At 42.6% G+C, this 27007-nt stretch overlaps 1 protein-coding gene across 1 annotated transcript in view; it reads right to left on the reverse strand.

Annotated features, from left to right (window-relative positions):
- Nucleotides 1-27007, reverse strand: part of csmd2 (CUB and Sushi multiple domains 2) — a 280010-nt gene that overhangs the window by 26099 nt on the left and 226904 nt on the right. The window contains 15 exon segments of the mRNA XM_086193866.1: nucleotides 857-1030; nucleotides 1888-2061; nucleotides 2151-2324; nucleotides 5215-5409; nucleotides 5611-5796; nucleotides 7712-7853; nucleotides 7855-7901; nucleotides 10828-10873; nucleotides 10875-10975; nucleotides 11488-11512; nucleotides 11514-11677; nucleotides 20289-20402; nucleotides 20954-21034; nucleotides 22205-22350; nucleotides 24065-24242. Of these exon segments, the coding sequence (XP_086049992.1) occupies nucleotides 857-1030; nucleotides 1888-2061; nucleotides 2151-2324; nucleotides 5215-5409; nucleotides 5611-5796; nucleotides 7712-7853; nucleotides 7855-7901; nucleotides 10828-10873; nucleotides 10875-10975; nucleotides 11488-11512; nucleotides 11514-11677; nucleotides 20289-20402; nucleotides 20954-21034; nucleotides 22205-22350; nucleotides 24065-24242 (1947 nt within the window).

Below are 27007 nucleotides of genomic sequence, written 5' to 3' on the forward strand. Positions count from 1 at the left end.
AAGCGGCCCTTTTCTCTGCTTGTCACAAAACGTTCGGTTAGTGAGGACTTAAGAGACAGATGCGGGTGCAGAGACACATGGCTTGTCAAAAAAAAAAAAAAAAAAAAAAGGGTGCCAAATTAAAAGTCCTTGCTTCACTCATGCAAAACAGAACTTTGAATAAGAAACATTTCGTATTCCGTACAAAAGCTGGGTTGCAGGTCTCTAAAGGCTGCTGTCTTTTGCACAAGCTCAAGGATCCTGTGATTGTTTTGGCTCTCTCTCTCCGTCTCTCTCTTTCTCGCTCTCTCTCTCTCTCTGTGGTTATTAAGCAAGTTTGTTTACCTGACAGACAGGTGAGCCTTAAGGGTGTAACAGAGGTAGCTTGGCTAAGTGGAAATAATATCATGTGTAAATATTATCCAGAAGCTCCATGGACCATCTGGTAATTTAATAATCCTGGAGTCTCTTTAGCTTTTTTTTTTCATTTAAATTTCCCACAATATGTGTTGTTCTAAGTCTTTCTCCCTTTGGGGCGTCTCTGCACTTCAACTCCGCTCTCTGTGATTGGGGTCGCCACAGAATATATGACACTGCACTACGTTAGAGACAATTTAATACCCTGCCAGACAAATGGAGAAGAACAACAGAAGTCTGACGGGCATGTCTGTGAGTGTATTTCAGGGCAAATAAGTTGCTCATCTAAACGCAGCTAATATAGAGGAGAGGAGATGCATTTGAATATTTTTCCTTATATTAGCATAAAAGACATGAAAATACATCATGAATACACAAATATGTGGAGGTATCATTAAGACAAACCCAAGCACCTACCTGGTTCTTTGGAATTTATATTTCACCTATACTTGAAACTTACTTTTACATTTAGGGAGAGAGTTACTCCACTGCCCGTTGGACTGGCATGTTGATTTAATCACCCCCTGCAGAACATATCCAGTATTGCAGGTGAAGCGAACCACATCATTTAAGTTGAACTGGGTTCCCTGGGTCAAACCGAAGGTTGGGTTGCCAGGGTGACCGCATGTGATAGCTAGGAAAGTCAATGGAAAAAGGGAGAAAAAGCAAAAAAACAATAAAGAAAGAGGACAGAACCTGAGTGAAGGTTGTTACAGGGTGTTTTATGCAGCAGCTTGTGCAGCTTGATAAATAGCAAGATTGATTTGTTGTCAGCAGGAGATCACTCAAAGACTCGCTACGAGGATGGAAGCAACTAGAAACTTGCAATGTGCTGGTTTGAAACATTCTGAAACCTGCCAGTTTCCACTGCTAAAACTATGACACAGTGTGTTATTTATGACTTGACAAGCTGTATGACAAGCAACTTGTGTCCAGCTGCACCAATTTGCACTGCTGCAACTTTCTCTGAAATTGTTTTTTTAATCATCATGACTCTGGTGTAAACTGGCCTTTAGACTGTCACTGTACTTGTTATCAAGTTACAGTAGCTATCTTAAAGAATTAATTCACACAAAAACTATATTTTGCCTTTCAAGTATTCCAAACTGTCTTTTTTTCCCTTCCTGCAAAACTTCTTTGTGCCACCAGAAGTCTGAGAGAGCAAGCCTTGTTCAGCTTAAAGCTAATGGCGACTGACATCTAAACTCCCCAAAATGTCAGTTTACAAACTCATCATCTAGTATATTCATATCTTCATTCAGGCGTGTTGGCAGTAATGTTACCAGTCTTGCTTTAATATTTAAAGGTATATAAGATGGCACACAGTGTTAAAGACTACAGGGCCTTGGAGAGCGTATACAGGTAAGTAATCTTGACATACACACAATGTAATAAAAGTGCCATTTTTCATGATGGTAAATGGATCTGCCTCCAAATTTTAAAAGTTCTCCATCAAGTTTGGTGACAGATGTTTTTCATGTGGCTACTTACGGACACAGACGGGAGTGCGTCCTGACCAGCGATGATCCTGCTCACAGATCCGCACCGACACTCCAATGAGACGAAACCCCGGGTTACACTGGTACACAACACTACCACGGTAGTTGTAGTTCTCCCCGATGATTTGTCCGTTCACGATGGGCTCAGGAGTGCCACAGTGACCAGCTGCGGAAGAAAAAAGAGTCAGACTCCCGAATCCTTTCGGTCCTTTCACAGTTTTTAACACCTGTAAGTGGGACACTATAAAATCTCACCAAGACACTGGACTTGTGTTCCACTCCAAAGCCCATTGGACATACACTCCCGAACACGAGAACCCACCAACGTGTATCCTGTGTTACAGGAGAAAATGGCTGTGGCTCCATACACAGTCAGTGTTCCAATCTTGTTGCCGTTTGGAGGGGTCCCAAGGTCCCCACAGGAGATGACTGGAATGAAAATAAATATGAGCACACTATATCCACCAATATTCATTTGTTTGTTATGGGAAATGGCTTGCATGGGTTTCATTTATTTTGTTTTGGTTAGAAGCTTTGTAATTATTCTCGTTTTAATATCAGATGAATATCAAAGCAGAAATAATTATTTTCTCATGCCTGTCAAATTACTTTTTTCCCCAGCAGAGGGGTAGTGGTGTACCATTATAACAGAGAACGCTGTTGTCAACCTAAGTCCCTCCCAAATTGATCATCTTATGGATGGTGCAGCAGGCACCTTATGAACAACTCTGCACTCTATTGCCCCACTAAAAAAGAAAACTATGAATCCAAGGAAACACGCACCTTGGTACAATTCCGAAAGCAGACAGCTTAAACAAAAAACTCAGAAACTGGAGAGAATATGGCGCTCCTCCAAACTGGAGGAGTCACATATTGTCTGGCAAGACAGCCTTAAAAGCTATAAGAAAGCCCTTCATAAAACTAGAGCAGCCTACTACTCGGCACTACTCGAGGAACACAAGAACAACCCCAGGTTCTTCTTCAGAACTGTAGCCAGACTGACAGAGAGCCACAGTTCTATTGAACCAAGTATTCCCGTTTCCCTGGGTAGCAAAGATTTCATGGACTTCTTCAATGACAAAATTCTACTTGTTAGAGAGAAAATTCTTCTCCTCCTGCCATCAGCTGACAACACAGCACCTCCAACCTTGATATATATAAACCTTGATAGTTTTTCTCCCATTTGCCTTCATGAGCTTAGTACAATAATTTCCTCCTCTAAACCATCCACCTGTCTTCTAGACCCATCCCTACTAAGCTGCTTGAGGACTCTCTACCCCTCGTTAGCACCTCTCTCTTAGATATGATCAATGTGTCGCTGTTATCTGGTTTCGTCCCACAGTCCTTTAAAGTAGCAGTAATTAAACCCTTTCTCAAAAAAACAAAACAAAAAAAACCCTGCATCCAGAAGTTTTGGCCAACTACAGACCAATATCAAATCTTCAATTTCACTCCAAAATTCTGGAGAAAGCAGTTGCTAAACAGCTTTGCTACTTTCTACACAGCAACAGCTTATTAGAGGATTTCAGGTTCCTCACAGCACAGAAACAGCACTAGTCAACGTTACCAATGACCTCCTACTACCATCAGATGAGGGACTGGTCTCTGTGCTGGTCTTGTTAGATCTCAGTGCAGCTTTTGATCCCATTGACCACCATATCCTTCTGCAGAGACTGGAACATGACATTGGCATTAAAGGACCTACACTAAACTGGTTCAGGTCATATTTACTAGGTCGATCTCAGCCCGTCCTCAATAATGATAATCCCTCTGAAACCACTGCAGTCACTTATGGTGTTCCACAAGGGTGTGTGCTTGGACCAGTCCTCTTCACCCTATACCTGCTTCCTCCAGCTCCCATTATAAGGAAACATTTGATTAATTTTCACTTTTATGCAGACGATACGCAGCTGTACTCATCTATGCATCCACATGAAACAAATCAGCTGACTAAACTGGAGGCCTGTCTAAAAGAAATAAGAACATGGATGACCCATAATGTCCTTTTATTAAACTCTGACAAAACTGAAGTCATTGTCCTGGGCCCAAAACACCTTAGAGACAGTCTATCTAATGAGATAGGTACCCTGGAAGGTATTACCTTGGCCCCCATTACTACCGTAAGGAACCTAGGAGTTCTCTTGATCAGGATCTGTTCTTCAACTCCCACATTCAGCAAATTTGCTAAGATCAGACACATCCTGTCTCAAAAAGATGCAGGAAAATTAGTCCATGCTTTTGTCACTTCCAGGCTGGATTACTGCAGTTCCCTCCAATCAGGCTGCTCCAGTAAGTCCCTAAAAACTCTCCAGCTGGTCCAAAATGCTGCTGCCGGCGTGTTGACTACAACTGGTAGAAGAGACCGTGTCTTTCCTGTACTGGCTTCTCTGCATCGGCTCCCTATCAAATTCAGGATAGAATTTAAAATTCTTCTTCTAACATACAAAGTCCTCAACAATCAGGCACCTTCATATTTGACAGAGCTCATAGTCCCTTATTACCCAGCTAGAACTCTTCGTTCTCAGGATGCAGGGTTACTGGTGGTTCCTAGAGTTTCTAACAGTAGAATGGAGCCAGAGCCTTCAGCTATCAAGCTCCCCTCCTGTGGAACCGTCTCCCAGTTTCGGTATGGGATGCAGACACCCTCTCTACCTTTACGAGCAGACTTAAGACCTCCCTTTTTGATCAGGCTTATAGTTGGGCTGCTTAGACTGGCCCTTAGATATGCTGCTATAGGCTTAGACTGCAGTCTCCCAACACATCTCCTATGGTGCACTGGGCTTCTCTCTTTCCTCCTATATGTGTCATATATAAATCACACTCATATGTGTTCCTAACTCGTCTTCTTCTCTACAGCCTTTGGGCTCCCCCACATCCCAGATCCCGGGTGCTGCTGGAGGAGTCTACAGACCTGGAGAGGCTCAAGCTGCCACCTGTAGACCCACCTGCTCACGTCCCCGTCTGTCCATCAGTCTCTTCCCTTTCTCTCTCTCTTTATCTCTGCCCCTGTCTTTCCTTCTGTACCTCTGTCTTCCTCCATTATCTTTCTTTGTCTCTGCCCTGATCTCCTGCTGTCTTTCCCTCCAACCGGTCAAAGCAGACGTTCGTCCCCACTGATCCTGGATCTGCTCCACATTCCTGCCTGTTAAAAGGAAGGTGTTCGTTGCCGCTGTTGCAGGATGTACTTGATCCTGGAGAATTGTTGGGTGTAGATTCATTGAAGGAGTGTGGTACTGACCTGCTCTGCCTGTTAAGTGTCGTGAGATAACTTTTGTTGTGATTTGTCGCTAAACTAATAAACTGACTTGACTTGACTTACTCTCACAGACTGGACGTGGGTCTGGGTAGTTCCAGCTGCTGTTGGCCTGGCAGTGAATGACCCTTTGACCCTTATAGTAATATCCCGGGTCACATATTAGCATCATGATCGCATCATATTGGTTTTGGGTTCCATAGATCAACCTCCATCTCCCATGTTCCACGGCGGAGTGGCCGATATCGGGGCAGGTCACCGCTGGAAGGTCAAAGGTCACATTGAAACCATTAACCCAAATATGTACTGGAGTTTAGTCAAAGTGGCAGAAAGTCCATAATAATGGCTACAAATGGTGGAGATTTATGACTATATGAAGATGAATGAGTTATAAAACCAAGTTTGCAAGGAATGTTTCAATATGCACAAGTGAAGCTCTGTGAAAACAAATGAAATACTCACGAATGCATCTTGGTGGGGCCTCGATGGGACTCCATCTCCCAGACTCCTGACACACCACTGAAGTGGTAAGAGGCCCGGCAAGTCGAAAGCCGGGGTTACATTGATAAGTCGCTCTGGCTCCTAAAGAGAAGTCCTGGCCCACGATACTGCCATTTACTGGAGGAACCGGCATTCCACAGGACATGACTGAAATAGAAAGAGGCATGTGGAAGAAAAAGATAAGACTAAAATGTAATTGGACCATTTTAGAGCGCAGGTAGGAAAGTGTGTTTTAATAACCCTCTTTGTATGCCTTGTACACAATAGGCCTCCTCTACAAACACACTCTCACAGTCAGCATTGATGTGAGGTAAACATTAGCTCAGGCCGCCATCTGCACAATAGTCAACAGTCAAATCTAGAGAGAGCACATGGAATTCATATGGAGATGACACCAGGTGCAGACAGGACCAGACGCCCAGCGGCTGCTCTTCTGCTCTCTGTGCCCTAGCCTGAGCTGATACCGTTAATAAGCCCGACTGCAGGAGAAGAGCATTTAGATTTCCTTCTTCTGAGATTTGAGAAATGATTGAAAGTGATGAAGATGCCTCGATTACACGTTTGTATCGTTTTTACGAATCCTAAATCTTAATCCTTGTTTTTGGACTAAAGGTGCTGAAATAACACTTCCTGTACTGACTTGTATTATATGGAACTCATTTGAATATAGACAAATACTGATTTCGTCATTGATCTTCGAGAGAGCCAGGTGATGAGAAAACGACTGTGACTTAATATTACTGTGCTATTGAACTATGAAAACTTAGCCAAGTCAAATGAAATATCATTCATCTGTTGCAATATTACCTTGAAAATAATAGAAAGGAATGACGAAATGAGCTTTCTTGTCTGAGGTTGATTGGATTCATGTCAGAACGATCCAAAGCAAATATATTCAGTGATTTTGTTTAATCGATGTCATGCTAAAATGAGATTTTCATCTCAATATGCCAGAGAGACAACTGAGAAAGGATGTGCAGAGCCCAAGAGTTGCGTCTGCATTTGTTGAGACAGTAAAAAATATTTGTATTTGAAAAGAAGTCGACATACAGAAAAAATATTGATTGCACTTCCATTTGTTAATACGTGTTCTTTAATAAACTATTATAATAAATATGAATTATTTAACACAATATCATTTTGTGGTAATCACAAATCCAGCAACAAACATGTATAAACTTTATTTGGAACTTTTATTGATGAGAGAATCACTGAAAAACAAATCAATCTCAAACTGATTCACTCTACTGTCAGGACGTGACTGTGGTGAACATCAGCTGCGAATGCTTGAAATGCAGGTGATTGTGTGACTTTGTCACTACTACCTTTTGTCTACACACATCGGGGGTGCAGGAGGAGATGGAAGTGCTGTGAAGCAAAGCTAGTCTCAAATCAGTGCCCATGTTGACCTATCAGTGTGGAACTCCGCAGCTGCTTAGTCTCTGCAGCCATCGTCATCGACCCACTTTATTTTTTGTGCGAGCAGAGAATCAAAAAGTAACAACGCAGGAATCTCATGAAGCATCTTTGAAAACACTGACCAGTGCTGGTGCTGGCTGTCCAGCCTATTAGTCCGTGGTATCTAGTGGGCAGGGATGTGCAGAGTTCACACTGTTTGTATAGTCTGGATTCGCACGGTCCTTTGTAATCTCCCTTTAACACACGTCATTGCTCCTGTGTGAATGTTTTACTTCACGTCTCCCACAATGAAAAAAAAAAAAAAAAAAATGTAAAAATCTATGGATGGCAGACAGAATGTTGTTTTTTTCCCCTCTGATATGCTTGTAATTTTAATTGCTGTTCTAAAATGAAAAAATAAAAAACATATCTGTATTTGGATAAAAATGGAATTAGACATGAAAATCATTTTTTCCCAAATTGCACTCCCACATTAGGCTTATTGGCAGTTTCAGCTGTTATCCTTTGAACATAGATCATTTTGTACAAAATAAATATTCATAAATCTACTATTTACACAGCACATTCACGTTCATCTCCATGCCAACAAGTGAGTGCTAAAACAGAAGAATATCCAGATCCAGTACTGGGGAGTGGGCCTCACCTTGGCAAAGTGGCACTGGTGCATTCCACTGGTAGACCCCCTGTGCAGTCCGGGTGCACGTGGCGCTGCTCTGCCCGATAAGTCGGAAGCCCTGGTCGCAGCTGAAACGCAGGGTGCTTCCCAACTTGGTTCCTGTCAGACCTGTGGACCGTACCATTTACAGGGCTGCTTGGTGGGCTGCAGTAAGCCGCTATGAAGAACACAAACACAAAAGTAATTGAGTACAATGTAAATTTGTGTACCAATAAATTGAACGCAACAACCATAAAATGCAAGATGATGCAAGTTGTTGTTGAGGAGGTGAGGGATTAGTGGGGCTTCAATAGCATAGAGCCCCTGATTGCTTTTGCATCAGTCTTTGGTGCCCGAGTGGTAAAGGAGGATGTGCATTAATATATAGGGAAAAAAATGCAGACTAGAGACAAGGAAAATTGATTAGAGAAAATGAATGCTCTGCAAAGCGAAACAGGAGTTGTCAGCACAAGCAGAGGAGGACTATAAAAATGATGGGTAGATAATAACAGGGGTAAAATATCTGTTTTTGTTTGTTGGCTAAATTGGTGGCTGCAATTATCATTTATTATCCGCAATGGTGCCTGCAACAGGTCTCCGAAGGAAAGGAGTTGCATTTTGCAGAAGTTAAAATAAGATAACATCCCAACACAGCTTCAATTAAAAGAGCTCAGTTTAGAATAATCCAAAAGAACACACATTGTGAAAACATTTAAAGGGGAATTGTGGTGTTACAGTAAACTTGTATGTGACACAGAAATGGTGCTCATTGTTGGGGGGAGATTAGAATGGAAGTGGACCGTGAACTCAAAAAAAGCGTATCATCCATTAGACTTAATCACTATGACCAAATTACTTTTCTATAAAAATGCTAATTCAGACTCACTCAAGTAACATGTGGCAATGAAAATGGCCTCTCTTTCAATTTAGGATGGCTTTTTAGTATCATGGAGACAATAAGATTAAACTCCCTTACAGTATAAAAGCTAAAAACCATGTCAACAGTGGGATTTTAAATTCACCATTTAGCCAATCGTGCTATCTCACGCAAGCCTCTCATGGAATTTGACTCTTTGACATTGACTAACTTTTTTGACATTTTAATAGATTTTACAGTGAGAGTCAATTCTATGAACCCACACTCACACACGCACCAGAAACACTCCGTGATTTATTGCAATTTCCATTTTGTCGGCACAAGAATTCCCATGTAAAAATATTTTCATTCATAGGCTGGCCCAGTGACACAGAAACCAAAGTGCAGTTAGATTCTGCATTTTTATGTTTCCAGTAAAATCGTGCGGCTCGTGATGGAACTTCAATTAATTAGCCTTTACATTCGCAATTAGCGTGCATAACGCCCATGTATGATGGAGCCCCGACACCAGAGACTTCAGCTGGTCAAAATACAGCAGCTGCTTCTGGTTGGCCCTCTGATAACAGATGTGGATGATTGTGCAGCTCTGCTAACTTTACAAACGTTATCAGACCAAATGCGTCAAAATCTGTGACACTGAAAACAATTTATCTGCTGTTTTATAGCTGCAACAGTATGTAACTTCTAGTTGGCGGTCAACAAGAAGTCGCTAACCTTCAGCAAAATTTTCCAGATGTTATCGTTTTAAGCTGCCCTGCTTTCAGTTAGCCTCTGCCAGCGTGAATAACATTAAACAATTCAATCACGCTTCTCTTCTTACCTCCCAAATATTACCATAATAAACATGCGATAATGGAATGTACAATTTTTGCAGGGGTATGCGTGACGTTCCAAACAATTCATGCACCATTTCACAAATGGGAAAATCTTTTGGCGATCTAGTGCATCATAATGGCATAAAACTCTGAGAACCTATTTTCATTGGATGGAAAACTACACGAGTAGAGGACGAGTCATAAAATGGGAGAAAAGACAGTGATTTTAATGTAAAATAATCTAGGTACTGATCTTTTTGACACATGTATGGCACCTATCAAAAGATAAATTAACACAGGAACACAGATTAAAGTAGGAACATGTATTTTTCATTTCATGGGGCAAATGACAGACCCACTACACACCCCTTAGCATCTCATGTCAGTCACATTGAGTGGCGGCTCCTGAGCTACAATTAAGTCCAATTCTTCCCTTGCATCTGCGTCTCACTCATTTGCCTCTCTGTCTGTGTTCCTCACTCCTCCTTCTCCTTGTTGCCTGTTATAGCACGCATCTCGTCTCACTTCAATCAGCCCTGCAGCTCAAAGGATTCAGATCTTCGTGGGCAGGTGACTGGAATCGGAATAGGTAATAGACGGGAGGAGAGAGAGAGCGAAGGAGGGATATAGCATAAAGAGATAGTAAGGACGATAAATGAATAAAAACTGAGGTGTGGAGGTACTGGCAGAGATGTTTGCAAGTTGGTGATGAAGCACCAGTCCATGGAGGAATGATGGATTGATGAAGAACACAGCAGAGTACATCGAATCTGCCGGTACCATCTGTTTCTTCCTCGCCACCAAGGTTACTACAGAAGGCAACTCCATATTGACCGTGGCAAATTGAGGGTTTTCAGCCATCACTTAGTCCGTCTGTCACCTAGCCTTCTATGGTAAAATCCATCATCCAAAAAAGAAGAAAAAAAAAAAGCCAAGGAGGGAAAGAAAAAGAGGCAGAGAAACGACAGAGCATCCGGTTGGGGAACAGAGAGTTCCACTGAGATGAGAGAGAGACGATTAGTCAATCTGTCTGAATGATGTTGATACAGAACGGAGGGAGCTTTTTAAATATTTACACAGCCATAATTCACGGCAAGTTATGCAGGTGTCATATACCAACAGATCCTTGGTGGGAGCAGGACGAATCGGAAAAGGAATAAGCAATTCAAGAAGCAGCGGTTATTAATTCCCAGGTCTGTGCTGCAGACGTCTACAAGCCCCGTTAGGTTGTCATGGAGATGGGTCATATTTCTAGCTGCTCTGCTTCAGTTGGATGCCAAAAGATAGGTAAATAAAACCCTCTGATAAGATCAAACCAACAATGTTGAGATGTAACAGAATTTCTCCCGGTCAATCGATCCTAAACGGACCACTGGAATTCAACCGCAAACATTCTGGATTTTGTTTCTCACCTGAGTACCGTATCCGGAAGCCTTTGTGGCTGGTGGTGTGATCGAAGGGACCAGTGCAGGTAGACTTTGTTACTGGAACTGGTGATGCTCAATGGGCTGGAGTAGTTCCCACTGAGGGTGATCAGGAGAGGACTCTGTCTTGACGGGCCTGGATGGAGAGACAGGAAGAAAAAAAAAAGAATGCTTTTATGCAAACTAAAACTAGCACGCGCTCCTGTATAAATGCATCGTGTTTGATCCTGATGAGCATAGATCTGAAGAACAACAAGAAATATAATGTGTCAAATTTTGCAAAGACTAATTTCACCCCAGTTATAGCTTTTGAGGGACTTTGCATTTTGTAGCACTTGTAAAATCAAAATTTGCCACAGCTCCTAATTGAGGAAAAAAAAGATTTATTTCCATAATTGGCTTGGCAGCCCCAAGGTTAGCAAATGTCTGTTCCTCTCCACTCGGCAGCAGATAAAAAGCACTAATCAGCAACACTGGATGTATCTGACCAGCGTTTTCCTCAGAGCAGCCTGGCAGAGTTGCTGACTGAGTCTGTAATTACACGCAAATGCACACGGCAGATGTAGATGTTCTGTCACAATAAGTTCAAGTGTGATTTTCCTCATTGTAGGCTGCATCTAACCATTAAACTGCATGTATATGACTCACCGTCAAAGATCTCAAGCTCATCAAAACTGACGGCTGGTCTGGAAGTGTTCGATGGTGAAGGTGATATTGTAGCCCGTCTCTACTTTGACCACCCAGGAGCAGGATTCAAAATGAGGGAAGCCGGTGCCGGGGGACTGGCTCATGATGACGCCTGTAGAAGCTGTCAGTATCTCATTCATGGGACACGTTACTGTAGAGAGACGCAGAGACAAAATTGTTATATATTTGAAGGTGGTTCATTGATACGCTTCACTCATTCTTTTTAATGGGTCATTTACCCTGAAACACAAATCGGGTTGGTCGGACCTAAATTGTTATTGGAGGGCAACTCCATGTAACTAAAAGCATTGCTGAGCTAATTTTCATTCTGCTCCTGATGTCGTTTCATAAAAACAAATCTGTTGATGTGAGGTCCGTCTAGGAAAGAGCTAATATATTTGAATATCAATGACCGGCCATGAGCATATTCTCTTCTCTGCGTCCGTTCGCCCACTCTTGCCATGTGACAGAGTGATGCTAACTCAGCGGCTAATGCTCACTTCTGCCTGGAAGCCCTATTACTTTTGCGACTCTCTCTCACTCACTCACTCAACACTCATCACTCACACACTCACTCACACACTCACTCACACACACACACACACACACACACACACACACACACACACACACACACACCACACACACACACACACACACACACACACGGGTATTCTAGTGGGATCTCGCTCCATGACACCCTTTGACATTTTCTAGTGGTTTCACTCTGTATTTCAGACATTGCAAAGCTCTCCCGCCTGTCATGTTCCTGCAATGTTGTGAAGGCAACCTCTTAAGCTGCCAGAGCTGTCTATATACACCGTAACCCCCAAAAAGCCCAGGAACAACATGAAAGCACGCCAATACTGCAATGACGACACAATGCAACAGCTGCATTGCCTTTTTCTTCCTATTGTTTTAGCTGCTCAGGAGGTACACTGAAACAACTCTTTCCAAATGAATTATTTCACAACGCTCATACTTGGCAAGTTATGTATGTTCGCCTCAAAAATGTGAAAGCTTTGTAGTCAAATAAAACACAATATTACAGAGCCCTAATGGCCTACACTGGACTCAAAAGTACTTAAGACCACAGTTCAGTGCTTCTGCTGGAAGTCAATCCCAGGGATTGTTGAGAGCTTTAGAATGAACAGACTCACAGAAAACCATGACCTGGTTGAATACAAGCAGGAGTATTTATCAACTATCATGTGACACCTAGTCATGTGACAAAAATTCTCTCTCAGGTATGTTGGAATTGAAGCTTTAATGGAGATGTGCGTGTGTGTACCTGGAAAGAGACCTGTTCTAGATATATATACTCTGGCCCCAAAGGGACTGAAGATTCAAATTAATGTAACTTTAAAAATACTTATGGATTTTTGTACATTTGAATATGTTTTAGCATTTAAATATATTTTAAAAATGTTTGATTTAAAAAAGGGTCAACAACCCAAATCTGTCAAAATCTTCCATCAAATATGATCCTGTATGTTGTGCTTATCCAAACCAACATTCTGAGGAGACCTTTTCCTTCTCTTCTTGTGCTTGGATGTCACTCACAAGCCGAAGCGATACACACCACGTACTAGCCAGTCAGAGGTGAAGTAAGGCTGCCGGTGGGTCTCCAGTTCCTTCAGGTTTAGAAAAATGAATAAATAAGTCCCTTTAGCTTCCAACAATGTGTTAAATGTGCTCGAATGTGGATAAATGGTTTAGCCAACGTGGGAGTGGCAGAAACGCTCAGTGGATGCAGCACATCAGCCTAAGTCCAAGTCCTGACCGTTCAAAACAACCATCACTTACATACAGTCTGTGTCCTGTAAACATGTCTGCTATGACTTGACTGCTTGTACCTGACATTGTGTCATGTGGAGATAGTGACTCCTTACACATTCAGATAAGGAGTGAGGTAGCGCTTTTGCTAGAAATGTATTGCAACAATACACATTTTCTAGGAAGATTTTTAAGCTGTGTTACCTGTGTGGGTACTTGTAATAGTATTGTTGGATTCACCAGTCATACCAGCGTGCTTGTGATGCCTATTTATCCATCATTTTTTCATTTACTTGCAATCAAAACAGAAATCACGGCAACTGGTAAGTGTGATGTGTGTGTGTGTGTCTACAAGTGTGGCAAAAACATACCCATCCATGTAAATGCTGCTGTTGTGTGCTGCAATTTAAATTGCTGCCGCGGGGTAACGGAGCACTTGGCAAATGCAGGTCCTTCATTATTGGAGTGAAACACTGAATGTTCTGAATCATATTCATTCAGTGCTTCTTTTGTTTGTGTGTTTCTGAGCTTGTCTTTGTATGTAGAGAACAACCCATGTGTGCGTGCATGTGTGTCTGTGTATTCTTGGCTTGTTCAAACTCGTGTTTGTGTTCATATGGGAAGAGATTATTGAACCTGTGGGTATAACAAAAGCCAGACTGCATGGGTTAAATCAGCAAATACTTGCTAGCATTTGTGTTACCTCGCTTGGCGTGTGAACTAAGTGGGATCTGATGCCTCAGGAAATCTCAGATCGTGTCAGGTAAGCTGTCACTCACTCAATGGTTTGTTCAAATGACTTTAGAAATGTGTTCCTGTTGAATAAGTCTTTGTACTGGTATTAGTCACAAATCCCGAACTAAAGTTAGCAGAAGTAGGACAAAACACACTCTAAATATATGCAAATGCTTTTCACTTCAGGTCAGAAAACAGCAGCTGCCTCTGAAGAAGATATTGTGTTTCCAAGCGAAGAGAAGAATATAAAGATGTGAGAGCTGCGAGCTGACTCAAAGCATATGTTTTGCAAAAGGGTACAGGTGTTAAGTTGCTGTATGAGCAACATTTCTGATGACAATTTCCTGCATACGGCACAATGCGTGTGACATCATTTTTATTCGACGAGAGAATTAGAAATCTACAAAGTCCCTCTACTGTTAAAGAAATTGTGATAGTAATCTCTTCTGATCCTGAGGTCCAAGACATTTACAAGTCTATGAAACCATTTACAATCACAAGCACCTCAGCAGAGTCAAAAACGCTTAAATCCATCACTGACGGTAAAAATGATTACACCTGGAAGAAGCATATAAAAGTGAAGTTCATTAAACGTTCAATTCTCCCAGGATGCGATGTGTGCTGTCAGTGACCTTTCAAGAAGCCTTCAAAAGTGCCTTCAGCTTGTCTTGAGGTTTGATGGAAAGAGACAGGCAGGGGCTCTTATCTATAGACTGCTACTTATTAAATGGATCCACTTTGAAATGAAGCATCACTCTGTTTGGCTGTAAACAAACGGGTATTAGGGGACAAATCTGACAGCTGTAAAAAAGAAAAAAAATAGAGAGGCTTCTGCACGCAAGGTGAGATCAATGCTGATGGGTCTCAAAATGAAATTTCACTTTAATGAGACGAGGAACGGTCTCGTCAGGTAGCAGGGATGGCGATCTGTGACACAACCCTCTCCTTTGTGTGTGTAACAGGTTCTCAATGAAATAAGGTGGAGGAATTCAGTACTTAGAGCCTTTCTGTCAAATTACTGTAATGTCTGTACTCAAATGTATACTAAATGTCGGTTCTGCATTGAGTGGTTTTCCTTAAACATGAGAGTACTGCTCTGGTCCAACTCGCAACTGGTTTTGGGGCAATTTCGAATCTGGCGTCTTTGGTTTAAGCTGATCTGATTTAAGAAAAACATTATTTGTCATTATCACCAAAGGCAACCTACATCAGTAACCTATGACAGCACTAAATCCAAATTGTATCGCAATAGTAGAAACCAAGATAACAATGTGATGGGACTAACTCTGTCAGTCTGATAAGCTGTGCGGTTTGCTAGCATGAAAGAGCTCACATATCAAGCGATAGAGGGGCAAAATGGCTGCACGTACAGCACCTGCTGTGTTTGTTTACTAGAGGGTTCATGTTCGTCTCAAAGAAACCTAAATAGTGACAACGCAACAACATTTTGAATTTGAAGCAGATGGTTATGCGAGCTGCAAAACACAGACAAGGTATGCTCTCATGTCAGTGCACCCACTTCTCCTGCATTTTTACAAAGCTAAGTTAAAATACGTAAAGCTGCCCTCAGCTGCATCACTTAACTGTGTCTTTTATAAGTCGACCACACAAGTATGGGTTGAATTTGTGGCCAAGGTGTCAAAAAGTTGCCTAAGTTACTCGTGGAGGAAACAGGCTTTAATTTCCTACATGTGTAGTGTTGATAGCGGAGCCCTGGCCTCTCATTGTATGTGTTTTAACCTTGGTTTTAAGATCCCATCAATGCAGATCAGCTGCAGCTGGATCAGGTAAATACCCATGTCTGTTGCAGGGGAGAATTTTGATTGCCAACAAAAGCTGGTTACCGGGTGTTTTTGGCCAGTGGGAACGAGGCTGTAGTTTTAATGTTACATCCTGCGGTTGTCTCAACAACGGTGGACCATCGACCTGTGGTGAGGATGATCCTCACTGAATGTCCCGATATTTCACTCCTGCATCAATCCATTTCCTTTATGCTTTTAGCCAGTAGCCCATTTGTTGACGTTTTGGGTGTACTTTGACAAGGGTGCAGACAACAATCATCTGGATTCATTTTGAAACACAAGAGACCTGAAGATCAAGAGCCAAAATCTAATGTTATAAGCTTTTTTTAAAACTGTAAACATTGAAAAGGGATTGTGCCACTGAGGAGAAATGCTTCACGCTGAACTGGGTGAGGGCGTGTTAATATTGCTGCTAAGATCCAGATGAGCTTCCTATCTATTCACAGCGCATGTCTGTGAATATGCGAATCATTTGTTTATAGCCTGATCATATGCATACACCACAGAGCACTGCAGTATAATAGTATGGAAGAGAGAGAGAGACACACACACACACACGAATCAACAATATATCAAGCCTTTACTGCGGCGGTCCTCTTGAGCTGCCTTTACTCATGTTGCTATTTAATTAGCATAAGCGGAAGAGTGATAAGGAGGTGATTGAAGTGGATGGGAAACTACATAAGCATTAGCATGGATCAGGACCTAACAACTCAGAGAAGTCCAGGATGACAATGGAGATATATATATATATATATATATATATAAAAAGAGGGACAGCTGTAATCCATTCTCTAAGACTTAAAGACAGGGGCAAGAGAAAAAAAACAAGAATCAAAAGAATAGAAAAGGAGATGGAGTGTGAGATGGAAAAGGCAACAGGAATGTGTGGGATGAAGAGGAGCTCACTGGGAAACTAATGTGATGGGCGATTATGCAGTTTTTCACTTGAAATCTGTCTGGAGGATAAACACGGGGATTTTGAATCATGAGAGCTTGTTCTGTTTCATTAATGAATTCACACATGGAACACCTTGTACCGATGCATGTTGCTTCAGTGACGCTGAGGCTCTAGGTTGTCTCAGCGCAACACGACTCTGTATAAATACTGTACAAACTGGTTGCTCTACTGTCATGAGAGCTGACTGCTAACACATTTCTGAACTGAATATAATGTCTGTTTTACCGTGTGCATGGAGCTTTAATTATTTGTCAGTTGTGGGAGGTAGTGGGACATAAAGAAAGTCGGAAATGTGCATAAAAATACACTGCACTGTAATATAAACCCAACCCCCCCCCCCCTAAAAAAAGGACCAAAAAAAAAAATAGTGGGGAAAATACATGTTACATAAGAGCGAGTGAGTCAGGGGAGGGAGGAGGAGGGAATGCAGAGGATGAGAGGAGATACGGACGCTAAGGGGCAAACAAGAGCAGTGCTGCTCTCCAGAAGACCACCACAGTGAGGGCATGCTTTGTAACCCAGACGCATGGTTGACCGGTGTGTGTACATACATGTGAGGTGTGAGTGTGTGTGAGGGCAGTTAGGAGTGCGGGGAGGGTTGTGCTTGTCAGAGCTGGAAATGGTGATGTGATAGGTGCAGCTGCAGCCGCCATGTCCCCTGCATTTCAATGAGCTGTGCACTTCGTCTCTCCTCTGCCCTCCAACTAAGTCTCCCCTTGTCTGTTCCTGCTCGCTACTCCTGTCCTGTTCTCAATCACCAACCTTCTGCTCATTTAGCTGTCGCTCCCCTCCATCGTTTCTGTTTCTGTTTCTCCTGTTTGTTCACGGCGATCCCAAACAGCTTTCGACCGATCCATTTCTCTCTCATTCCCCCCCTGTACTCTCAACTCCCTGTCACACGGCACATCACTCATTCAAGCTTTCATTATTGGTGGCTATTCACTTTATCACGTTGGTGTAAGCAGACAAAGCCACTCTTTCCTGGAACTATGAGTCCTTGCTATAATGGATCTCTTAATGTGAGGGGAACATTCATGTTCAAACAGCTGAAAGCAAACTGCGAGCAAACGTCAACTTTCACTACACTCGCAGAAGTGCGCAGATTTAGACAGATGATGAAAAGGGTAGGGAACTAAGCACACAACACAAAAGAAATTCGGCTACAGATTTTTAAAAAAGGGTTTCAATTCCTCCTTTCTTTCATTATTAGCCAATATAACAACACTTTTTTTAATTTTCTTTTCCCACTTAACACACCAAATGAGTTGCACTTTTTTTGTTAACTTGCTCACCACAAAACTCGCAAACAAAGTGAGACTGAAAAAGGGAAAAGGAAAAATAAAACGCAACAGAGTGAAAGATATGCTTTCATGATATTTTGGAGCGGAGCGAAAAAGAGGGACCCCTCTATGCACCCAGTCTCTTGCCCAGAGGAGAAAGTGTAGCACACAACATACCGTATTAGAATGGTGTGGTGTGTTGGGAACAGTGCACTCATTGAGTCCTCTGGGAGGCCGACATCTCAGCATGAAGAGAGCGACACAGCAGCCACCCTCTGCCTCATGGGAGCCAAGTAGCATCCATAGAGATGAAAAGTGCTACCAAACTGATATGTAGCTGCTGCTCCATGACTACAGGCAGAAAGAGCACCCACGGGAGCCAGAAATAAGGCAAAACTGGTGCTAGCGCATGATTTCATGAGTGGGGCAAAATATATATACAATGTGTAGACTCTCGCTGAAAATACACACTCCCCTTTCACAGATGAAGACAGTGTTTCGACTCCGTTGGTGGTTTTAAATCAGAGTGGCTCAACCCAACTGAAAAAAGGTGAGGTGACTTGTATTCTGTTAATAAACGCATTTTCTCAACATGATTGCTTATGAGAGAGAGTGCTTTTGTTTTTGCAAATTTACTGTGCATGCAAGCCACTTAAAATTTTATTTTCCCTCCTTTTCACAGTGGGTGAGTTGTGTTTTTACTACTAAACATAATAATTTGCTGTTTATTATTCATCATGCATTTAGGAAGATTATTATTTTTAGCATTATGGGGCGATAAGACAGTTTAGCAGTCGTGGCTGTCAAGTGATTGCCTGTTATTTGACTGTAATCGCCAAATGCTTATAACCAGGCTGAATATAACTTGCTTTTTCTTATGGTTTGGGCAGAAACGTCAGGGATTGTACAAAGTGAACTGCATTTTGTGTTATGGTGACAGAGTTGTCTGAGCTTGAATATCATAACTGGCACCATAATTGTACTGAAGATGCAAAGCTATTTCTTTTTTCTCTTGTGAAAAATAATGCAAGCTATTATTAACAACCGGCAGCATGGTCAGAGGTAGAGTGGCCATCTAGTAACTGAAGGGTCGCTGGTTTGATCCTCTCTTCCCCAGTGACCATGTCAAAGTGTCCTTGAGCAAGATACTGAACCCCTAATTGCTCCTGATGGCCCTGTGACAGACTGGCGACCCGTCCAGGGTGAACCCCGCCTCTCGACCAATGTCAGCTGGGATAGGCTACAGCCCCCCCAACCCTTAACGAATAAGCGGTATAGAAAATGAGTGGATGGATGGATCTGATTACCAAAAACAACAACAACAACTATAAATTCACATTAAACAACTGCACCTGTTGTTGTTAATGCTTGTCTATTTCTCCAATAACTGCACTTAAAGCTTTGTTTATTCCACTTACGACACTATTTTCCAATACCCTCTTTGGCCAGCGGTGTCATCAACAACAAGAATCAGTCAGGAGCAACACTAATGTTAGGGGACAGGACAAAAGTTAGAATGCAGCCCTGATTAGTTCAATAAAATGGTTCGAAATCGGAGGGAACAGGTAGTGTCTATGCTGCCCCACCAGCGTATTTTGGACATTTTAACACCCTTGCTTGTGTTTGCTACTATTTGATCAACTGATACTTTTTTCAAATGGAAACATTCAGACATGGAGGTGGTAGAGAAAGTAATTCTGTGGACTGGCTCATTGAAACAAGTTCAAATGGGCTTCAGCTTTGAGACCCAGTCAGTCAAGCTCAAATGGCTGTAAAGCATCCACAATGTGAACAACTTTCCAAGGTAGTGTTTTTAAGATCAGTGTTTAACACTCTTTTAAACAAGTGATTAAACATAGTTAAGATTGGAAACCTGCAAACTCAGGTGCCAGTTGCCCAAAGCATAAGAAATATAAAAATTAACATATATTTCAGGTTTGTGTTGGAAATTATGCTATCTTCTTTGCTAGCGCTGAATATACTGAATGTAGCAGCCTCGTACCAGTGGCAATAATATACAGAAACACCAGCACTTACTGAGCATTCAACTACATGTAGATGTGGATTTTAAGGAAAAAAACAAACAAACATTACAAATCTTTTGCTTGGAGGGAATGATACCATAAAAGAAAACGATCTTAGATAAAATCCAAGCAGCAGGCCAAGATATTCATCCAGGATGTATGAAAGCCCCGGTCATCAACTCACCATCACATGTGGGTGGAGGCCCCTCAAACTCCAAGTGTGTCCCCAGTCGGCAGGTGAGGATACTGTTTCCGTTTAACTGGTAGCCTGGAAAACATCTGTAGCGCACTATATCACCTGAACACAGAGAGATTGAGGAGGGAGACGACGGTCAGTGAGGTCAGCAGCAACAATTCAAAAATCCTGATCACCTGGAGGTAAAATAATTAAAAAAAAAGGTACATGGAGGTGGAAATAAGCACCGTAATTAACCTCCTCCAGGGACCCTTATAGATGAAACACCACAACAGGTCTTTGTGTCTCTGTGCATAATAATCAGTGAAGGAGGTATGCAAATAAACAGATGGGGGGAATTAGTCTCCATTGTCTTCTACAGGCAAGAATGAGAGCACCTCCTCGAATCCCTCTTGCTCTCTGATTATTTTATTATAATCATTCATGTATGCTGCCGCCTCTAAATCCCTCGCTGATGTGGTTTTGGGGTGAGCCTGCTACATTTGCTACTATTGCCTTATGATGTGTGGCCAGTAGCAGCTTACCTGGCACAATGGACTCTGTCAAGGCTTCCTCATCAGCTCAGAATGGAACCACTACATAGTCATCAATAATAGCAGTGATTGTGTGGGGTTTTGCGTGTGTGCGGATGGCCCTTTTTGCATGCTACCTACCAATTTTAAACTCTTTGCTTGCCATTAGGATCTCAGCATTAGGAATGATGGTGGGAGGCAGGCAGAACTGCAGTCGATAAGCTTGGTGGAGAGAAAGCACACAGGTGAATATGCAAAAATAACTGGGAGAAATGAAAAGTTAACAACAAGTAACAAAATACATTCATCCATCTTCTTCCGCTTATTTAGGGTGAGGTCGCGGGGGCAGAAGCCTAAGCAGAGAAACCAAGACTTCCTTCTCCCCAGCTTCTTCGTCCAGCTCCTCACGGGGGATCCTGAGGCGTTCCCAGGCCAGTTGAGATACATAGTCTCTCCAAGGAATCCTGGGTCTTCCCTGAGGCTTCCTGCTGTTCAGATGTGCCCTGAACACCTCCCCGGGGAGGCGTCTGGGAAGCATCCTGACCAGATGCCCCAGCCACCTCATCTGACTCCTCTCGATGTATCAGCTGCTCTACTCCGAGCTCTTCCCTGATGGCGGAGCTTCTTACCCCATCTCCAAGGAAAAGTCCAGCCACCCTCCGGAGAAAACTCATTTCAGTCACTTGGAAGCCATCTTGTCCTTTCGGTCATTACCCAAAGCTCATGACCATAGTCGAAGACAGGAACGTAGATCGACCGGTAAATTGAGAGCTTCGCCTTTCGGCTCAGTGCCCTCTTCACCACGGCAGACCGATGCGTGTAGACACTGCACTAATCTGAGAGGACTGCCGTTGAGGTGAGTCCGACGATATCAAGCTGGAACTTCTCAACCTCAAGCATCAACCCAGGCTCCTTCCCCACTAGGTGACACTCCATGTACCCAGAGCCAGCTTCTGCAGCCGAGGATTGGACCGCCAAGGTCTCCATTCTTGGCTGCAACCCATCCCACAATGCACCCAAACCCCTTCAGCCCCTCCCATCGGTGGTGAGCCCATTGGAGGGGGGGACCCACATTTTTTTCTTTGACCTGTGCCTGGCTGGGCCCCATTGGTGCAGGCCCTGCCCCCAGGCCTGGCTTCAGAGGCAGGCCCTGGTGACCCGCATCTGGGTGAGGGAAAACTCAGTCTAAAGTTTTTTTCTCTTCATTTGGGTCTTTTCAGCTTCTCTTTGTCATGTCCCTTTTCTAGGACAGGTTTGTCTTGGGTGACCCTACCAGGGGCATTAAAGTCCCCAACAACTTAGCCCCTAGGATCATTGGGACACGCAACCTCTTTCATTGCGATAAGGTGGTAACTCAAGAAGGATAATACAATATAACAAAGAAATACATACCTTGATAGCTGATACGAAACAATCCTCCTTTCTCTGTGTTGCTGCGGAAACGAATCAGCACCTGATTGGATGTGCTACTGGGTGGCTCATTAGGCTCACCATCAGTGAACACGCCCAGTTTCCTTGCTGTTTCCTGTGGACCATCCCTAAGTTAAAAAAATAAATAAATAAAATGTTGATAACAGTGGTCGTTAACCCAGGGATTGAGAACCTAATTGGGGTCCATAGTTAAAACAGTGATATATACTAGCATCATTTGACATGATTTCACCGAGTGCATGACTGTATCTGAAAACTATGAGAACAAGTAAACTCAAAACTACGAAAACAGTACTTAAAGTAAGGCGATTCTTTTTTATTTCTTTTTTTTCCCCCTCAATAATATGAGGATTGTCCATTATTACTGTTTTAGGACCAAAGTGCACATGTTGACAGTAACAGCACAGTTACTAAAATAAATCTGAAACAAAATGGGTCATGAATGTCAAAGTCGTGACTCTAAACAGGCTGAGAACCAGTGATTTAGAGAATGAGGAGGATTTTTTTCCAGTAGCTACTGTTCAAGTGCTAGTTGGCTACCTTGAGGCTTACTGACTCATATGTGTGAGAAAACTAAAGCTGAACACAGCCACATGCCAGATAATTGTCCAGCAGCATCCAGCGCAAGAGTATAACTAAGCTGCTAGCTCTTCATTATAACCAGTAATTATTCTTGGCTGCCATCAGTGATTATGCAGAAATAAGATAAAAATTAAAGATAAGCATGGAATGGCAGGTCTGGATTGGACAGTTCCTGCTAACTAGCGTCCAGTGGGAGTGTCCCTGGAAGCTGTGGCCCAGCCTTAGCAGTCCCCTGACGTGGGCATGGCCGATTAAGCCAGCTCCCAGAATCCTGCCACAACCATTCAGCTTAAAAACCATCTGTCTTTGGCTGTCAGAGTGGGCATGGGAGATTACAAGCAGCTCTGGAAACGGCTGGCTAGGGACTGCTGCCTGACAGCACTCCGGCCAAGCCGCCATTACGGGGCCCATTTCCTTGGCTCAGTAGTTCAGTGGATAGATACACAGAGGTGGTAAATGGAAACTGGGGAACATGATAGTCCACATCGTGGCTCTCTGGGAGCATGCTGGGGAAGATCACACAGTGGGGGCTGCTTACACTACAATGGAAAAAAGGGATTTTTGGCTCACTGTAGCCTTGTCGTCTCCCTGACATGAATTCCCCATTGATTAAAAATCTTCAAACACACACACACACACACACACACACACACACACACACACACACACACATTAATATATAGGCAATCCAGTCAGTTTGGGAGATGCGTTCTACTACATTATCTGCAAAACATAAATGTCACTCGATGCCATGTGGACTACCACTGTGGTCGCTGTAAGTTGCCAGGTTGGCTGGCAATCAAATCTCCGGTCTCACTGAGAGCTGGGATCTTTGGAGCCTGCCTCTGAGAGGGGATCAACTGGGACTGGCAACCATCATGCATGCAAAATCCTGTCTTTGGTCGCACATATGGCAGGTCCAGCCGTGCTTTATGGAGGTGATGAAAGAAAGCTTTGCCCCTCGATATTCAGTCAGGCAGAAAGACATACGAGCATCACCTCCTCTCAGAGAGATTTCACCCACAGCTCTGACTGGTCCTTGATTGTGAGCTGCTCTTATTCTTTGTCTTCAATACGGAGGCATCATATTTATAATAAATAGCTGAAAAATGTAGAGTATATTTGTCACTGTTGGAAGCTGTAGTTTCCTTTGGCTACAAAGACCAGACCAGTTCTCCTCATCCACAAATGAACACTTCCCAGAGGACATGAAATCAACATGTAAAAGTTGTTTCTTACCAGACAGTGATGAAGTCATGTGGCCCATGAACCTGAAGCAGGGAGAAGTTGAGTTTGATACCAAATCCGGGAGCTACGGTGATCAACCAGGAGCAGTCAGCCGAGCTGGGGTACTCCTCTGGATAACCGGGGGAGAAGATGGTCCCATTGTCTGATGTGATGTTCCCACCGCAAGGCACTGAGGTCGGGAGGAAGACACAGAGAGGATACATATCAGCGGGCTACAATGCCAATAGGATTCCAATGCAATCAGTGGAAAAAGAGCATTTTTCATCCGTCTCTTCCTCTGCTGCTCTTCTCAGTGTGTTTCTCTCCATGCCTTCAATCTTTGTCTAGTGCCCAGGCACTTGTCTGAGCTAAAGATTAGCCAGTAAAGCCTGTTAGCAAGCAGGGACTTGTACGGCGTGTTTGGTAAGATAAGGCCTCAACCCATTCCTACTGGAGATGAAAAGGGAGTATTGAGACAAGGCAAGAGGCTAATATGGACTGTACATATGTCTATATTGTGGGGCAGTTATACTCCAGTTACTTATACACGTATATAGTGTACTTGTATTGATTGGAACCCACTCTTATCATTGTTTCAGTCAACACTGTTTCAAATACTGTTCACAGTTTTTGATTATCTCTGTATTCTGTTAGTAGTGTTGTATTCTGTGTTTAATCCTCTAAATGCTTAACCAGGAAGTACAGCAAAGTAGCTGATAGCTTTACATCATACTGTCAGTGCTTGATTTAAATACACAGTCCTGTTGACTTAATCAATCCCTAAAATCTCTAACCAAATGTCAAATGGCAAGCAAGTGTACGTGTAAGGGGTTGATGTGTGCATGAGCGCGTTTAAGTGACAGAAAAGGTTGTAGTAGCAGGTCAGAACAGGTCAACATCAGAACCTTAGAGAGCCTCCACGATACTTTCAAGGTAGAAAAAATGTGCGGATGCAACTACCCATCCTCACGCTGCATGAACAGATATGATATTTCATATCTTATATTATTCCTCAGCAACTCTAATCAATGTACAATTACAAAACAAAACATTCCCTCTGGTACCCGGACTGAAATGGGAGCGTGGTGGAACCATGACAGGGCGGCAATCCCAGGAGCAGAGGCATCTCAAGCAGCTCAGACGGGACATTCAGCTGGGTGCCTGTGTGTATATGAGCGTTCCCATAGCAGATATTGCATGTGTAATCACTCTGTCTAATTTCATATGCGTGTGTGTGTGTGTGTGTGTGTGTGTGTGTGTGTGGGGTACAGCTTCCTGCTTTAACCCTGTGATTGAGAGGCCTCTCCTGATGTCTCACCTGTTACATGAGCTTTAGATCAGGCTGACTGATTAAACCCTGGACACTTCATGGAGTTGCACCTCTGGCGGTCGTCTTCGACTTGTGAGCTACTTAAGTGAAAGTGTACATGTTTGCTTGAAGCTGAATACTGTTGCAATTGTTTCTAAATATGAAACATTCAAAAAAATGATTTGGTCATGTGTAATGATGCATTTTCTGCATAATGTAATAACATTTCACTTCATAATCTCTTGAAACTTGTGTTGTAAATCTTCATGTTCAAACTGCTTGATTTTTTTTCTTGCAAGTATTAATTTTTATTGTATAAGTATGTCAGTTTAGACATTAAACCTTATTATCTTGATTAAATGTGCTCACTGCTTAAGTAAATCTGTCGGCCTCAAGAGTATTGTGTTAGCACAGTCATTTTCAATTTGATTAAAGCAACAAGGATCCCTTGTTCAATCTAAGCCCTCACCGCTTCCCAAATAACAGCAATTTATTTTACAAAGAAATCAATAAACATTTTCCATCCCTCCCTGATCACAGAAAACACATGAGATATCAGAGAAGACTAATGAGGGAGTGGAGAATCAAGCTTTACACTGTGCATTATTTTATAGGCATACAGTAAGTGGAGGTAGCAAAGAAGCAAAAGTCTATGTAATCATGACTATCAATCCTCCTGAGAGAAAATGAAAACACTGTGTAGTGACACAGAGACACAAGAGCAGGTTGCATTGATGGAAACTGGGTCAAGTAAATGTGTTAGTGTGGGTTGCTTCCATGTAATAGAGTACTCTTAGACACTGCAAGAAACATCAGAGGCACTGATGTATGCTTACATGTACTGTTGCTGTAAAATTATTAGTCAGTCGTGTTATTTTATTATGTTAAATGGTAAGAAGTCAGATAAGCTGTGGTGTGTCCATGGACATTTCCCCAATAAAAGGATACTTCACCCAAAAAGAATATTTTGCATTTCAAATTCCCAGAGGAATTCATTACAAATACCACCTATATTAAGAATGAAGCTAGTGGTGACTTACGGCTAACTACAGCGACAAAACAACAGTGAAACTAGCCAAAAACAAGCACCAACAACCTCTCCAGGACGATTCTTATCTTCTTTATCTGACATACACTTTGATTTGAGCTAAAAATGACGACTGAATTGACATTTGTGGTCCTGCACGACTGTGAAGGAGCTCTGGTCCGAGCCATTTGTTGTAATTAGCTTAAAGCTAAATAACACAAGCAAGTACTGCAGGAGGGACAAATATGTTTGTCAGCACAAAGCTGTAAGTACTTGTAAGGCAAAATACACTTTTAAGTTAAGTAGCACTCTAATACAAAAGCTTCTTCAGTCTCCAAACTCTAACAGTATCATTATCATTTCCCTTTCCTGGGCATTTTAGTTAGCTAATAACACATGTACATGTCAACAAACCAGCACACAAACCTACTGACACACGCAGAGATGAAGCACGCATAAACTAACACACACAAACACACACACACAGACAGCATTAAAAAAACGGAAGGGCAGAGCACAGACCTCCACCGTCTGTTAAAAATGAAAAAAGGGAGCCATTTTTCTGCCATGTTAAATGAGTCTAGCCTAAAATGTAATGAGTTCTTCCATGGCCCATGCT

The sequence above is a fragment of the Aulostomus chinensis genome, chromosome 22, assembly GCF_037954235.1.
Source record: "Aulostomus chinensis isolate RoL2024-O1b breed Wild chromosome 22, RoL_Achi_v1.0, whole genome shotgun sequence".
In the NCBI taxonomy this organism is placed as follows: domain Eukaryota; kingdom Metazoa; phylum Chordata; class Actinopteri; order Syngnathiformes; family Aulostomidae; genus Aulostomus; species Aulostomus chinensis.